This window comes from Tribolium castaneum, chromosome 5 (genome assembly GCF_031307605.1).
Source record: "Tribolium castaneum strain GA2 chromosome 5, icTriCast1.1, whole genome shotgun sequence".
NCBI classification, from domain to species: Eukaryota; Metazoa; Arthropoda; class Insecta; order Coleoptera; family Tenebrionidae; genus Tribolium; species Tribolium castaneum.
The window spans coordinates 15,054,707-15,067,900 of NC_087398.1; the positions used below are offsets into that span (position 1 = coordinate 15,054,707).

General features: G+C 30.7%; 2 protein-coding genes across 2 annotated transcripts; one reads left to right on the forward strand and one right to left on the reverse strand.

Moving 5' to 3' along the window:
* Positions 1 to 739: 739 nt before the first annotated feature.
* Dera (Deoxyribose-phosphate aldolase) lies at positions 740 to 4,379 on the reverse strand. Its single transcript, XM_967265.4, has 6 exons — positions 4,219 to 4,379; positions 3,982 to 4,172; positions 3,767 to 3,932; positions 1,214 to 1,446; positions 1,006 to 1,152; positions 740 to 958 (listed from the first exon to the last, which is right to left on the reverse strand). Exons 1-6 carry the CDS (start codon positions 4,247 to 4,249, stop codon positions 752 to 754), a joined length of 975 nt encoding a protein of 324 aa, XP_972358.1. The 5' UTR covers positions 4,250 to 4,379; the 3' UTR covers positions 740 to 751.
* Positions 4,380 to 4,521: 142 nt separating this feature from the next.
* Positions 4,522 to 9,384, forward strand: LOC661019 (longitudinals lacking protein, isoforms H/M/V). The gene is made up of 3 exons (XM_967209.5): positions 4,522 to 4,848; positions 4,899 to 5,430; positions 8,838 to 9,384. The coding sequence occupies exons 1-3, from the start codon at positions 4,666 to 4,668 to the stop codon at positions 9,326 to 9,328; spliced, it is 1,206 nt and encodes a 401-aa protein (XP_972302.1). The 5' UTR covers positions 4,522 to 4,665; the 3' UTR covers positions 9,329 to 9,384.
* The last annotated feature ends 3,810 nt before the right edge of the window (positions 9,385 to 13,194 follow it).

The following is a 13,194-nucleotide window of genomic DNA, read 5'->3' on the forward strand; positions in this document are numbered from 1 at the left end:
ATATCAAAATGCAAATTAAAAATCGACGACACATTTTCTCGAAAATATAATTAGACACTTTCATGCAAAATACACCTATAGGCAAAAAATCGTTGACATTACATTATAATTAACTAAGCGAAAGTGAAAAAACACATCATACAAGTAAACATTTTAAAAATTGGTAATAACGTTTTTTTATGCAATAAAATCACATACGTTTTTTTCTAGAATTTTAGATAAATTATAAAGAGGTGTAAAGTGCCTCAGGGTAAAACTTAACTCACTTTTGGATATTTAAGAAATTTTCTTTTTATGCAACCAACAATACTAATTATTGGTAGATCTTCGACCATATCATCGAAGCCACAGACAGATTATTATTGTATGCAACCGGTCTTACCATAATAAATGTGGGTTTAATTGCAATACAAATATACTTTTTTTTAAGCTTTTATTAAAAAATGTGATTCGCCAGCATAATTATAATAACGGTATGCAGCTCGATGCACGGGCCCCTCTTGTTATAAAACAAAAATTTTAAATCCATTTTTCACATCCAAATGCAACATTAACAATAACAATTTTTGTTTAAAAACGGCAAAAAGAAAGCAAGTTACAAAAAATAATATAAAAAAACTCGTTTCATAAGACCTTGAAGCACTAATTCTTTCAAAAAGCTAGTGGCTAACACTGTTAACTCGTTTTTAAAATTAAATTCGTGCTTCAAGACTGGTTATATGAAACTTGTTTTTTTAAATATACTATGAAATCATCCCATTGTAAATTCATAAGGGGCGGGATAAGATTTTGTAATATTTCCATAAAGGTTGTGCTCAATATCAGACAAAAGCCCAGAAGCTCCAAAACGAAACAATTTGTTTGTAAGCCAATCATTTCCTAATACCTCTTTTACCATTATCAACCAAGAAATCGCGTCTCTACCTGTCCTAATTCCCCCCGCAGGTTTTAAACCAACCTTCAAAAAATCATTATTTCAAACATATTTTTCAAATTGTTATTTACCTTGTAATTAAATTTTTCGTAGTATTCCCGAATGGCTCTACTCATAACAAGACCAAAAGGTAAAGTAGCATTAATACTTTCCTTTCCAGTGGAGGTTTTGATAAAATCAGAACCTGCCATCATAGCAACCAGTGACGCCTTATAGACCTGCAATTCAAAATAATCAATTAAGTTTTATCAAAATAGTAAAGAGATATAGAAAACTGACATTATTCAGCGTTGCCAATTCACCAGTGGCCAAAATAGTCTTCATGTGTGCAGTGGAACCACAAGCTTCCTTCATCTGCTGGATTTCCTGATATAAAACCTCCCATTGACCAGTCAAAACTAAACTTCTATCAATCACAATATCAATCTCAGTGGCCCCTTTTTCTACAGCGTATTTGATTTCCTCAACTCTTGTCTTTAGTGGCATTTGGCCGCTGGGAAAACCGGTTGCAACTAGTGATTTAGATTTAATAAAAAATATACCAAAAGGCTAATTAAAAATGTGGTCAAGGGTGCTGTGAAAATTAAAACAACATATTATGTCTTGCCTGGAATGGCCAGGTGTTTCAATATGACTTTCAACAATATTGAAAACCAATTTTATCAAAAATTAATAACTGTACTTTATATTAAATTTTATCGTATCATGTTCAGACTTCAATTTGCTTTTTTATTAAAATTTTTCAAAATTCCTTTTAGTTAATTCATTTCAGGAAAATGTAGGTTTAAACACAATACTATATTGAATTAGAAGTCATTTTTAAAGAAAATCTTTAACACTAAAAAACGTCTAGTTATTAAAAAAACTTGTAGGTACCTACTAAACTCGAAAACTAGAAATAAAAATTAAAATAAAAAACACTTGGTTGCACACTATTGCCGGAGCTTGTATGTAAAACATACACCTTCAGTTGTTTTTTTCGGTATTCCCTTTAAAATATTCCGTTTATTATTCCTATACATAAATCCTGTTGTTATTTATGTTAATAAAGAAGTTATGTTCCATATAATAATGTTGTTGCAATAGTCGTTATAAAATAATGAACTGAAATTAAATCATTTATTTTAATGAAATACTGAATGTAATATAATTTTCAGGTACATTTGGCGAATTCTAAGAATATTTATAAGAGTTTTCGACTCGTTTGATATTATTATTCGAAAACACGGTAAATTCTAAATATCATGGAAAGAATTTTTAGAAGCTAATGAAAATTTTTAAAAAGTATTTTCAGAATCAGTCAACTTTGTTTTTTGATTGTTCAATCCCGATTTTTTTCAATAATACTATAAAATAAGCTTTTGAAAAAATCCAAATCTAACAAAGAATTTGGAAAATATAGAAGTATTTATAAAATAATTTTGAATAGGTGCAGTTTCACATTTCTAAAGAAGAAACTAAAAAATGGATTTACAAATTAATCTAAGAAAAGAATCAGAGAAGTATCTTTAAAAAATCTAGAGAAGTGTAGTGTTGTAGTGTAAATATACAAACATTCTGAACGAAAATATAAGAAGAGTTTTGGAATTTGAAAAATGTGGACAATCTATAAAATATTTCTACTCGTAAAAGAAAATTTTGAGAATGTAGAAAAAAATGTAGAAGTGTTTAAAAAATAATACAAAGAAGATCGGATCTAGAAAATGCTTTAGAAAAGAATTAGAAAAAATCTTATTATCTGTACAGAAACAATGCTAAGAAATAATCTAGAAACATTTTAAACAATAAACTATGTAAGAATTTTGAAAAGAAGCATCACAGTTTGGAAAATAGAGAAGAACTGTTCATAAAAAATTAGTTCTACAAAAAAGTTTATAAAAAAATCGAGAGATGGATTTATAAAATTATTTGAAATAAATTAAGATTTGAGATCTAAAAACAGCTTTAGAATAGATTCAGAGAAGAATCTTAAAAAAAATTAAAGAAGAGTACAAAAACAATGCCAAAAAATAATCGATCTAACTAGAGAACAATTTTGAAAAGACGCATAGTAGAATTTAAAAAAATTGGAGAATGTAGAAAAACTGTAGAAGTGTATAAAATAATTATGAGTGAAGTCTAGAAAATAGTGGTAAGGAATTATGTGGAGAAAAATTTATAAAAGAATTTAAGAAGAGTCCAGATTTGAGAAGATTTAGAGACGGCATTAGAAAAAAAGTTTAAAAAAATCTAAAGAAAAGTACAAAAATAATGCTTAAGAATAATCTAGCAACATTCTAAATAAAACTATAAAAGACGAGTTTTGAAAAAATGCAGAGAAAATTTGGAAAATGGAGAAGAATTGTCTACAAAATAATTTTACAAAGTAGAGAAGTATTTACAAAAAAAATTGGAGATGGATTTATACGGGCTGTTTATAAAAGAGTAGGATCTCAGGTGGTCTAGTTAATTTTATTTCCGAATAGTACAAATGATGATAGTGGGATCGTAGTAGGTATTAAAAGTTTGCCGCTTTTTAAAAAAAAAACGAACAATGTTAATTCTTTTAGAAATTCACCACCTTCCCGTATGCTTCTTTTCTAGTTATTACTGGAATAGTTATGAATAATACGAGTTCAAAAACACAAGCTTAAAAAAGTTCGGGAGCTGTCATTATGCAACGAGCGTATGCGAGACACCCGATAACTTTAAGCGTTTTCGTATGAGTGTTATTCGAAAAATTTTTTGTTGGAACATTTTAATAACAATAATTAACAATAATCAATTAAAAACAACACTTAGGTACGTTCATAAAATTTACAAAGCGCACTTGACTACTTTTTACATACTTACCAGAAGCCACATTAATTTTATCATTGAGTTTTAACTTTTTCAAAGTTTTAACAGCATCTTCGACTCTGGAAGGATAAACACAGACTGCTGCCGTTCTAATCGGACAATCAGGTCTATAATCAAAACCTAACTGGTTTAGTAAGTCTTCAGGTAAAGGTTTGGCGGCCTAGACAGACTTTGATTAAGAATTTTAACAAAGTTATGTTATTTGTTACTTTGTAACACAATCGTGAGACATTACTCGGTGTGTCATCGCCCCCTAGTGTGGTCAAGTCGATGCAAGTCACAGCTTTGAGCAACCAAGCTGTTCTGTAATCGTTTTTCAGGTCTCGGGAATTCAGAATATCTTCAACAGCTGTATTTACAGCGTTTAGATTTATGTTCACACTGTTTAGCCATCCCAAATCTAAAATTTTTGTAAAAATGGGGCGATAATCAAAGGTGTGACCTACCTAATTCGCAACCTGGGTTTCTTTCTAACATTTCTGAACGTTTTCAATGGATAATAACAAGAAAACTGATAAAAATATCTGTACTGATAAAAACAATAATACCGTGGTCGCACCTTGGTATAAAATCATGTGCAAAAAAAACAAAACTCGTATGCTTTTAATTATTGCTCCAAAAGTTGCTCAAGGTGTGATTACTGGAACTGAAATCAGGCGTAATCAAATTTTTTGGGCCAAATTTCGTTTGAAATGGTTGTCGTGACGTCAGACGGTCGCAACCGGTCGGCTAGAAATCGCCTGTGACAGCTGGCACATTTGACATTTCGCTGAATGTTTTCGTTTTTATTTTAATACGTGGTTATTTTCGTTTTCATTTTAATTAATTATTTGTTTATGTTTTTTTCGTTAACTGTGTAAAACTCTAAATGAGCCAACGTGCAGTGTTAGATAATGACTTCAAAACAATTTTGTTTAAAATGGAACAATTTTCAGAATAACATACTAAACGCGTTTGAAAGTTTGCAAAACACTGAAGACCTCACAGATGTCACGTTAACATGCGAAGGCATCAACCTGAAAGCACACAAATTCATTTTGTCTGCTTGCAGTCCGTATTTTCGGACGGTTTTTAAGGTGATTATTTACTGTTCTACTTCCTGTGGGTAAGCTTGGTTATTTTGCAGGAAAATCCGTGTTCCCACCCCATTATCATCCTAAAAGACGTTCTGTACACGGATCTGATTGCCATAATTAACTTTATGTATCATGGGGAAGTTTTGGTGTCCGAGGAACAATTAGCGTCGTTTTTGCAAACTGCCAAACTGTTACAAGTGTCTGGGTTAAATACTACGAATGAAACGTATTCGAAAAAGTCCCCAAAGAAGACCAAGCCACAAAAGAGCGACTCCGTAGAACAGCCATTGAAGAAAATCAAAGTTTTGAACAAACCAAAATCGAAAGTGATAAATAGTGATAATGCGCTGCCAAACTCTCCAAGAGAAATTTGTGCGACAAAAGAGTCAAGTTCAGTGCCTGAAACTGACAAAATCAAAGCAAATGTAAATGACAGTGAAGAGGAATTTTGTGCTGATGTAAATGAGAATGTTGACGTTGTGGTGAGTGAAAAGGGGGACTCACAGGGCTCCATTTTAGAGGCGGCTCTTGAAAAGCCCGAGAGTATCTTGGAGAGGTCGCTGATGTCACAACCTGTGGCAGGTATTTATCTTTTGATTTTTTTTATTTTTGATTTTTTAAATTTCCATGAAAAATGCAAACATTGTGCATTTTTCAATCCAATTTGGCGATTTTACAACTTGTTTTTAACGAAACCGAGCTGAAACGCTCAGAAAATGCGAATATAGTAATTATAATAATGATCATTCAGTTCGGTTGAGCAGAATCTCAGTAATACCTTAAAAACTTAGTTCAGGCTTTTAAAAAGGCAAAAATTTATGCCATTGTGTTTTTTGGGCTTATTTGTGGCATAATTTCACTAAAAAAACAAGCTAAATTGTGTAAAACACGCAAAATAGTGATAATTATAATTTTTATAAATTTTTGGGAAATTTTGAGGCTAAATCTTTGCAAACCTTTTGTGCCTAAACTACCGGACAATTTCTCCTGATAAAGGACACCAAACTAAATTAAAAATTCCTATGACAAAAAATTATTTGAGCCTTTTTTCACTAGATACAGCTCTTCGGAGTTAAATTTTTAAGTTAGGTTTTCGGTGCTACAGATCATATTTGTTGACTTTCGTAGCGGAAACAACAGCTCTTGCAACATTAAACAAGTACCTGTTGAAAAAAATCAACAATTAATGTCTTATGAGGTACAAATCAAATAAAAACCTTGCAGATTTGACAATAATTTAAATTTGGCATCGTAGGAAATAAAACCTTAGCGTTTTGCTAAGGAAAACAAAATAAAAAATATATAAAAATATAGTTGGTTGAAAAAATCTGACTTTAATTTTGTGCTTAACTGAACATCTTTTATCATCATATGAGAGTTTGTACCTTACGAAAAAACTAATTAGAAACAACTACTTTATAAATGTGATTATTTTTAAAAATAATTTTTTTCATAGTTCTTTTTAGTTTTCGAGTTATTAAAAAAATATTTTTTTAATGGCAAACTATTACCGAGATTTTTTGGTAAAAGATCATGCTTTGAAAATTACTTCTAATTCAATAATAAAAACAAGCAAATTTTCTGCTTGTTTTTAACGAAATCTCGCGAAATAAATGCGTCTCTAGCAGAAAATTGTGCTGAATCATACGAAAGAAACAAAAATAATGTCATTTGATGTTATTTTGTATTTAGTTTTATGACTATTTGTCCCGATTTCGTGAAAAAAAAAACACAACACGATTTTTAACCATTTTATTTTAATTTTTAAAAACCTTGAAGACGATCATTTTGTAACTTGTAACCTATTGAAGAAGGCAATTACTATCATTGTCTATATCGTGGCCTTACTGGAAATAAGGACCAAGTAAAAAATTACGCTTTTTTTTAAATCAGTTTAAATACAGGACGATCCACGAGTAATAATGTGCCTGAACATTTTTTTGAAGCAAACAACATTACATTTCATAGAAAACGTGGATATTAAAATACTTAGTTTTAATAACAAACTAAATTAAACATAAAAAGTCAAACCAGTCACACCTTGTTGAATTTGTAAATAAATTTAGTTATATTTATGTAGTAAAATGTTTAGCAATGACGAAAAGATCGACATGATTCTTATTTATGGAGAATGTTAAAGAACGTTTTACAGGCTGCACGTTTATACAGGGTTTTAGGGAATGGGGTTAGCAATATTTCATATGTGAATTTGTCGTGATCAGACGAGTTAAAAAACCTTATATCATTTTTCCAAACAGTGCATACTTTCTTAAAAAAATTTTAATACACCTGTGTGGTTTATGGTAGTTTATTAGTAGTTATTTTTTTCTTAAACAAAATGGACACAGTGGTGCATGGACGTTTTGTGAATTTTTCAAACGACTTCTGATTAATTTACTTTTTATTTACACATGACGGACGGGACAAAAAAATCTTGTGTGTAAAAATAGCTCTAAAAAGTTTATTCAGACAGGTTTTAATTATATAAAATGAAATTTTACAGTGGACATAAAAATTCTTTCCCCCCACCCTCGGAGACTTTTGACCCATGGGTGCGTAATCCGTCTATAACTTTTTGATACTTGAAATATTGCCATGCCGTTTTCATTATCCGATAGATCGACTTAAAGTACACAAACTAAAAATATTTTTATTATACACAGGCTGTTGTATACAGTGTGATAAACCAAAGTTATATTTTTTAAATGGAACACACTATACATTTTTGCAGAATTAGAGTCTATGCAAAAAAATAATGTAACTTTATACAGCGTGCTCAAAAACTGGCGCACCAACACAATGGTGTGTGGTAGAGAACCGATTACATATAAAGGTAAAAATAGTAAAAAAATTCTTTGTATTAAACTTATTGATAAATAACGGATTTTAGATAAATGATGTGTGGCAACGTTGTCTAACAGTCATGATCGCAATAGAATTTGAGCAACAATAAAAATAAATTATTTTTGAAACGGTTTCCTAGGAAATAATTCCCAGTGTTGGCAAATCTACACATTGTGATTTTTTTGATGAATTTTAATTTTTTTAAATTAAAAAAACTGCTAAAATCTGACAGTAAACTTAAAAATAATTATTCATCGTTTTGTTACGGAACGATTACCTAGTATGAAACATAAAAACATGAAAAATAATGAAAACTAAAGTTAAGTTTGTAGCTCCAGATTTTTTAAAATATGACTTTAGGAATTTTTTCAACATTTTTCCCGTAATCTGCACTTGCTTCTCAATAACGTACCACTGAGTTGGTGCGCCAGTTTTTGAGCACCCTGTATAAACTATTATGGGTCTATCTCTTTTCGTTTTGGAATTATTCAACTTTTCGTTACATAAAAGACTGTGAAGTCGCCAATTAATATTTTCCGACAAATTTGCACCAGAAAAACAAGGAATATTCTGTAGTTTTAGTAAATAGTCGACTTTTACTTGAAACACGCAGGTAATGTACATGGTGTGCCAAAAGCAAAAAGTTGAATAACCCATTTTTTTCAAATTGAACACCATGTATTTTTTTACACGTATCGATAGCATTGTTCATAAGCTTTCTAACGACATGCTAATACCTACACAACTCAGCAAAAATACGGTGTACGCAATTATATTGTCCATAAGGCACACTGTACATTAAGCGCAGGAAGTTGTGTGAAACATCCTGTATTAGAATTTTTACAAGTTTTCACTAAATCAATACATTGGCATTAAAAGATCACCGGAACTGTTCGTGATTAAATCACTCTGTATATTTGGCAACACTAGCTTAGTATTTTTAATATGTTCAATGTCGGTGTTAAAGTCGATTCAATATTTTTATGAGAATTCATTAAAAAAATAATAATTTACAAAGTTCCATAAAATTTTATTTGTTACGGACAGAATATCAGAAACAGTATAAAAAGCTTCTTGAGGAGTAGAGAAACAAACGACTTGTTTTCTTCACTTACTTTAGTCTACCATTAATTGATTTATTGCAGGTAAATCCCCTTCATCTGTTCCTTTCAACCAAGACCAACTCTGCCTCCTGCAAAGCTTGCCTGACGCTTCCAAATCAGTCTTCATTCCTCGCAAGCCGCCAGAAGATTTCGAAAAACGCATCAAGTCAACATCATCCAATTCATCAAGTCCTTCAACATTCGACCGTCCGTCAGAATTTCTCCAACAAACCATCAAAATAGAAGAAGACTCCTATGATAGCTTTGATGCACTACCAGACGATATTATACAAAGGGAAGGAAATATCCAAATTTCGCGAGCGCCGGACGTTCAACCACATCATAGCTCACAGTGTGGCAATTGTCCGCATTGTGGCAAAGTCTACTCGAATCAATCCGCTTTAAAATACCACGTCAGGTTGGTGCATTCCGATTTGACCAATATGTACTGTTGTCATTTATGCCCTGAAGCTTTTAACTACAGGGAAGGGTACAAAAAGCATATGGTTGAAGTCCATTGCATAAGAAATTGAGATGTTTTATGTTAGTGTTTTGTAATTTTATATATTTAATAAATTGGTTTTCAGAGGCGGTAGACTTACTTTATAGCGAGTGCGCCAATTAACAATCCCTAGTTAACAATTAACTAACACAGTTTTTCAAACCTAAATGCTATGAATTTATTTTATGTTTACGTAAAGCACTATAAGGAAATTTTGAACAGAACTTGTGGTTTACTCAATATACTTTACACAATTTTGTGAAAAATGCTATCGGTACGTATAAACAAATACATTGTGTTTTATTTGAAAAAAATTGGTGACATTCATAAAATGTAGACCATGCTTATACTTATAATTTTTTTTGATTCTTTTAAGACCTACATTATAAACTTTTTAACTTCTAATAAAACTAGAGCTTTTAAATTTTGTGTACGATCCAAATCGACCATTCTGAGTGCAATTTAATCATTTTCAAAATTTTTGTTAAAATTTTCATTTTCAAAGTTTTTTGCGGTAAGTGAATATTTTTTTGCATTCGATAACCAAAGGTTTAAAGAGTCTTCTAGAATTTTCAAAATTGTCAACTGCCAACTTCATGGCTAGTATAATTTTTCAAAATGGTTATCAAAAAACTACTATAATTTAATTTTTTTAAATGAAACGACCCTAATTTCTTAAAAGCAATCGAAAGAACATCGATATTTATGATGAAACAGTAATTCCTTAATTCCGCGCGTTGCTATGTGTAGTTCGTCAACTTCTGTGGTCAACTGCTAAAAGTGTCAAGTTATTAATGAGCTGTCAACAATAACAATTTTTAAACGCAAGTACGACCAAATACGAATCAACTAAACCCATAAAGAAAGACACAACTAACAAAAGCTTGACAGAAAGGATACAACAAAACAAGATATGCAAAGGATATTTTGAAGTTTTGAAAAACAATTTACCGTCAAAAGCAGTATGTGTCAAATATTCCGTGCGAATTGGAGCTCTATCGGGAATCACTTGAACTTGACAAATGTCCAGACGAGATAAAAAAGTGTCATTCTACAGGCAGTCCCAAATTGGCGGAACAGATTAGCGGGAAGGTGTGGCCTATGGTCCAGAAACATCAAAAAAAATATTTAAAAAATCCATCTTTCTTAGTTTTTAAGATATTCGCTCATTTTTAATAGAAAATTTGGCAATATTGGAGTTTTACCTTGATAATCTCGATAGGCATAAAGGTGACCTCTTAAGTTTCCTGGAAACAAGATCCACGTGCCCCAACAATAATGCAATAATAAAAACTATGGAAACCATATAATAGCGACAATAAAAACCAGACTTCACAAGTCACAAAATCGTTTCAAAACGCCAATGTAAATATGTCAGTTTAATGGTAAAACGAAAATCCGTCTTAATACAGCTCTGCCACAGTCCTACGACGCTTTTTGTTCTTGTGGTAACAATGGTCGAAATCATGCAACTTTGGCCTGGTACAGTAAGACCGGAGCAGACGGTTTTAAAAAGTGGTTTCTACATCCGGTTTGAATCTTTGGGCATTTATGCTGACAAAATAAAAAAAAATTGCAAACATTTATGTTTACAGGCATCAACGCATTAACCGACTACAAACAAAAAGGTAAGGCACAACTCAAAATTCGGAATTTATTACTTAATTTTTTGTGGAAAAGTTATTGGGAATAAGTTCATTGTTATAAGCATTGTTAGTGGCATGTTGCCGCATATTTTTTCAGGTAAAATGGTCAAAAAATAAATAGCTGTAAAAGCTACATACAATACCGTAAAAAGCTGTAACTTGGAATATAACTTTTTTATTTATTTCTCTAACAAACCGCATTTAAAAAATTCATGAAATTTTTGTAGGTACTGAACTAAGTGAGGTCAAATGTTCCAACTTGAAACCTCCATTACAGCTTAAATAAAAGAGATAGAATTTTTTTAACATTTTTTCTATGATCTCTAAACAGTACCTATTAGTGTACCACATATCTGTTCCGCCAATTTTGGGACAGAAAGCCGGCGATGAGTAAAACAATATTTCGTTATAGTTTATTATATCTTAAGGCATTATGTAAAGTAACTCGGTCAGTTTGCCATCGAATTTTGAACTTCTTAAAATGAATGGTGAACAAATTTAACATTTATTTTAATTAATAGCACAATTTTATCGTATTTTTCGAAAGTTTACTTAATTATAATGTTAAAAAAATGAATTAAATTCTGTTTTTGTGATTATTTTTAAAACTGTAAGAGATAGATATAGAAGATGTTAACAAAAGTCTTCATAAAAATTGATGTTCCTTTGTTTCCCGTTAAAAATACAAGTTTATTTTATTTGAAAATACTGTTTATAATAATCATTTTTTAATCGTTATTTTCAAAAAATCATAGTAGCGTAGCAATTTAACAGTTGACAATCCTGAATATTGAAGAAGACCCTTTGAAGCTTTGGCTATCAAATGCAAAAAGACCTATTCACTTATTGTAAAGGGTTCACGAGCTGTGACATTTTAAATGAACCCCTGCAAATGAAAATTTGTGTAAAAAAAATTGACATAGTACGTCAAAAACTATAATAGATAAGTACTAACAACTGGACCCCGTTATGAAATAGGGAACCAACTAACATAAAAATGTTTCTGACGTAATTATATTAATTAAATTAAATTAAATTCGTATTTAAATTGATAACCTATTATAGCCTATTGACTCTATGATCCAAATGATGTGGCATAATTTTAACCACAAATACCCCTCTACAAACTATAATAAATTGGATAGTTTTTGTTGGCCTATCTCAATTAATAAAAAAATTACTGCTTTCCAAAAAATTGCGCATTTTATGCTGGAAGAAAATTTGATGTGTAATTTTTAGTTTTTGAATTATTGAGAAAAATAAAAAATTTGCAACTTTCGTTTTTATTTTTTTAAGCGAAAACCAAAAGAATTAGACGTTTATACTTAGCACGTTCTTCAGTCTTTTTTACAAGATATCTAAATCTGTGATCGAAATTTTTGGTGACAGATTTACAACACTCAACTCTGGTTTTTCTTATGAACGCCGAACTTGAAACTTGTATTTTTTCAGTCTTCTTGTTCCTGATTGCAGTGATGTATCACATGATATGATCGAATCTTACATGCTGATTAAAATGTTAAAAAAGTGTTTTTGCAAAAACTGGTTTGGAAAAAACGTAAAAAATGTTGTTTAACAAACTAAATTTTGATGGTTCTGTTAAATTATGCAAGCAGAATTTTTATAACTTTGTCTTAATTTGTTTTGCGAAGAATAAACTTCTAGCTTATCATGTCGTTTAGTTTTTAAATAAGAAAGCTTGGACGAAATGTAGACCTTTCAGCACCAAATTCAAACTTTTAAATCTAGTTTGTTTAAAAACAAAATTGTTACCGTTTTTTCCAAAGCACTCTTCGCAAAAATGTTTTTTTCTCCGTTTTGATCAGCCATGCAAGATTCGATCATATCATGTAATACATCGTTGTAATCAGGAATAAAAACACTTTTCAAAGATACAAAAAGGATGAATGGCTTTAATAAGAAAAGACAAGTGTTGAGTGTTGTAACTCTGACATCAAGAACGCCTTGGAAAGTACGATGACAAATTTAGATTCCTTGTAAAAAGTGCCTAGAATGTCCTAGCTAAAAACGTCTAGTTCTTTTGGTTTTCGTTTAAAAAAATAAAAACGAAAATTACAAATTTCCGTTTTTTTTACAATAATTCAAAAACTAAAAATGACATCACATTTCCTGCATAATAATGCGCAACTTTGCCTTAATTTCTAATATCTCTTAAAATAAATGAGATCCCCATGGTGAAGCGCGAAAAACGGACACCCTGTACAATCCTTTGTAGCCGCATTTTATAATA

Excerpts from the sequence above, each read along its gene's own strand:
- Dera (XM_967265.4), bottom strand. The coding sequence starts at position 4,249 with ATGTTAGAAAGAAACCCAGGTTGCGAATTAG. Across the intron at positions 4,173-4,218 it reads AAACCCAGGTTGCGAATTAG|ATTTGGGATGGCTAAACAGT; the intron begins GTAGGTCACACC and ends CAAAAATTTTAG. Across the intron at positions 1,153-1,213 it reads AATTGGCAACGCTGAATAAT|GTCTATAAGGCGTCACTGGT; the intron begins GTCAGTTTTCTA and ends TTTGAATTGCAG.
- LOC661019 (XM_967209.5), top strand. The coding sequence starts at position 4,666 with ATGACTTCAAAACAATTTTGTTTAAAATGGAACAATTTTCAGAATAAC. Across the intron at positions 4,849-4,898 it reads ATTTTCGGACGGTTTTTAAG|GAAAATCCGTGTTCCCACCC; the intron begins GTGATTATTTAC and ends GTTATTTTGCAG. Across the intron at positions 5,431-8,837 it reads GATGTCACAACCTGTGGCAG|GTAAATCCCCTTCATCTGTT; the intron begins GTATTTATCTTT and ends GATTTATTGCAG.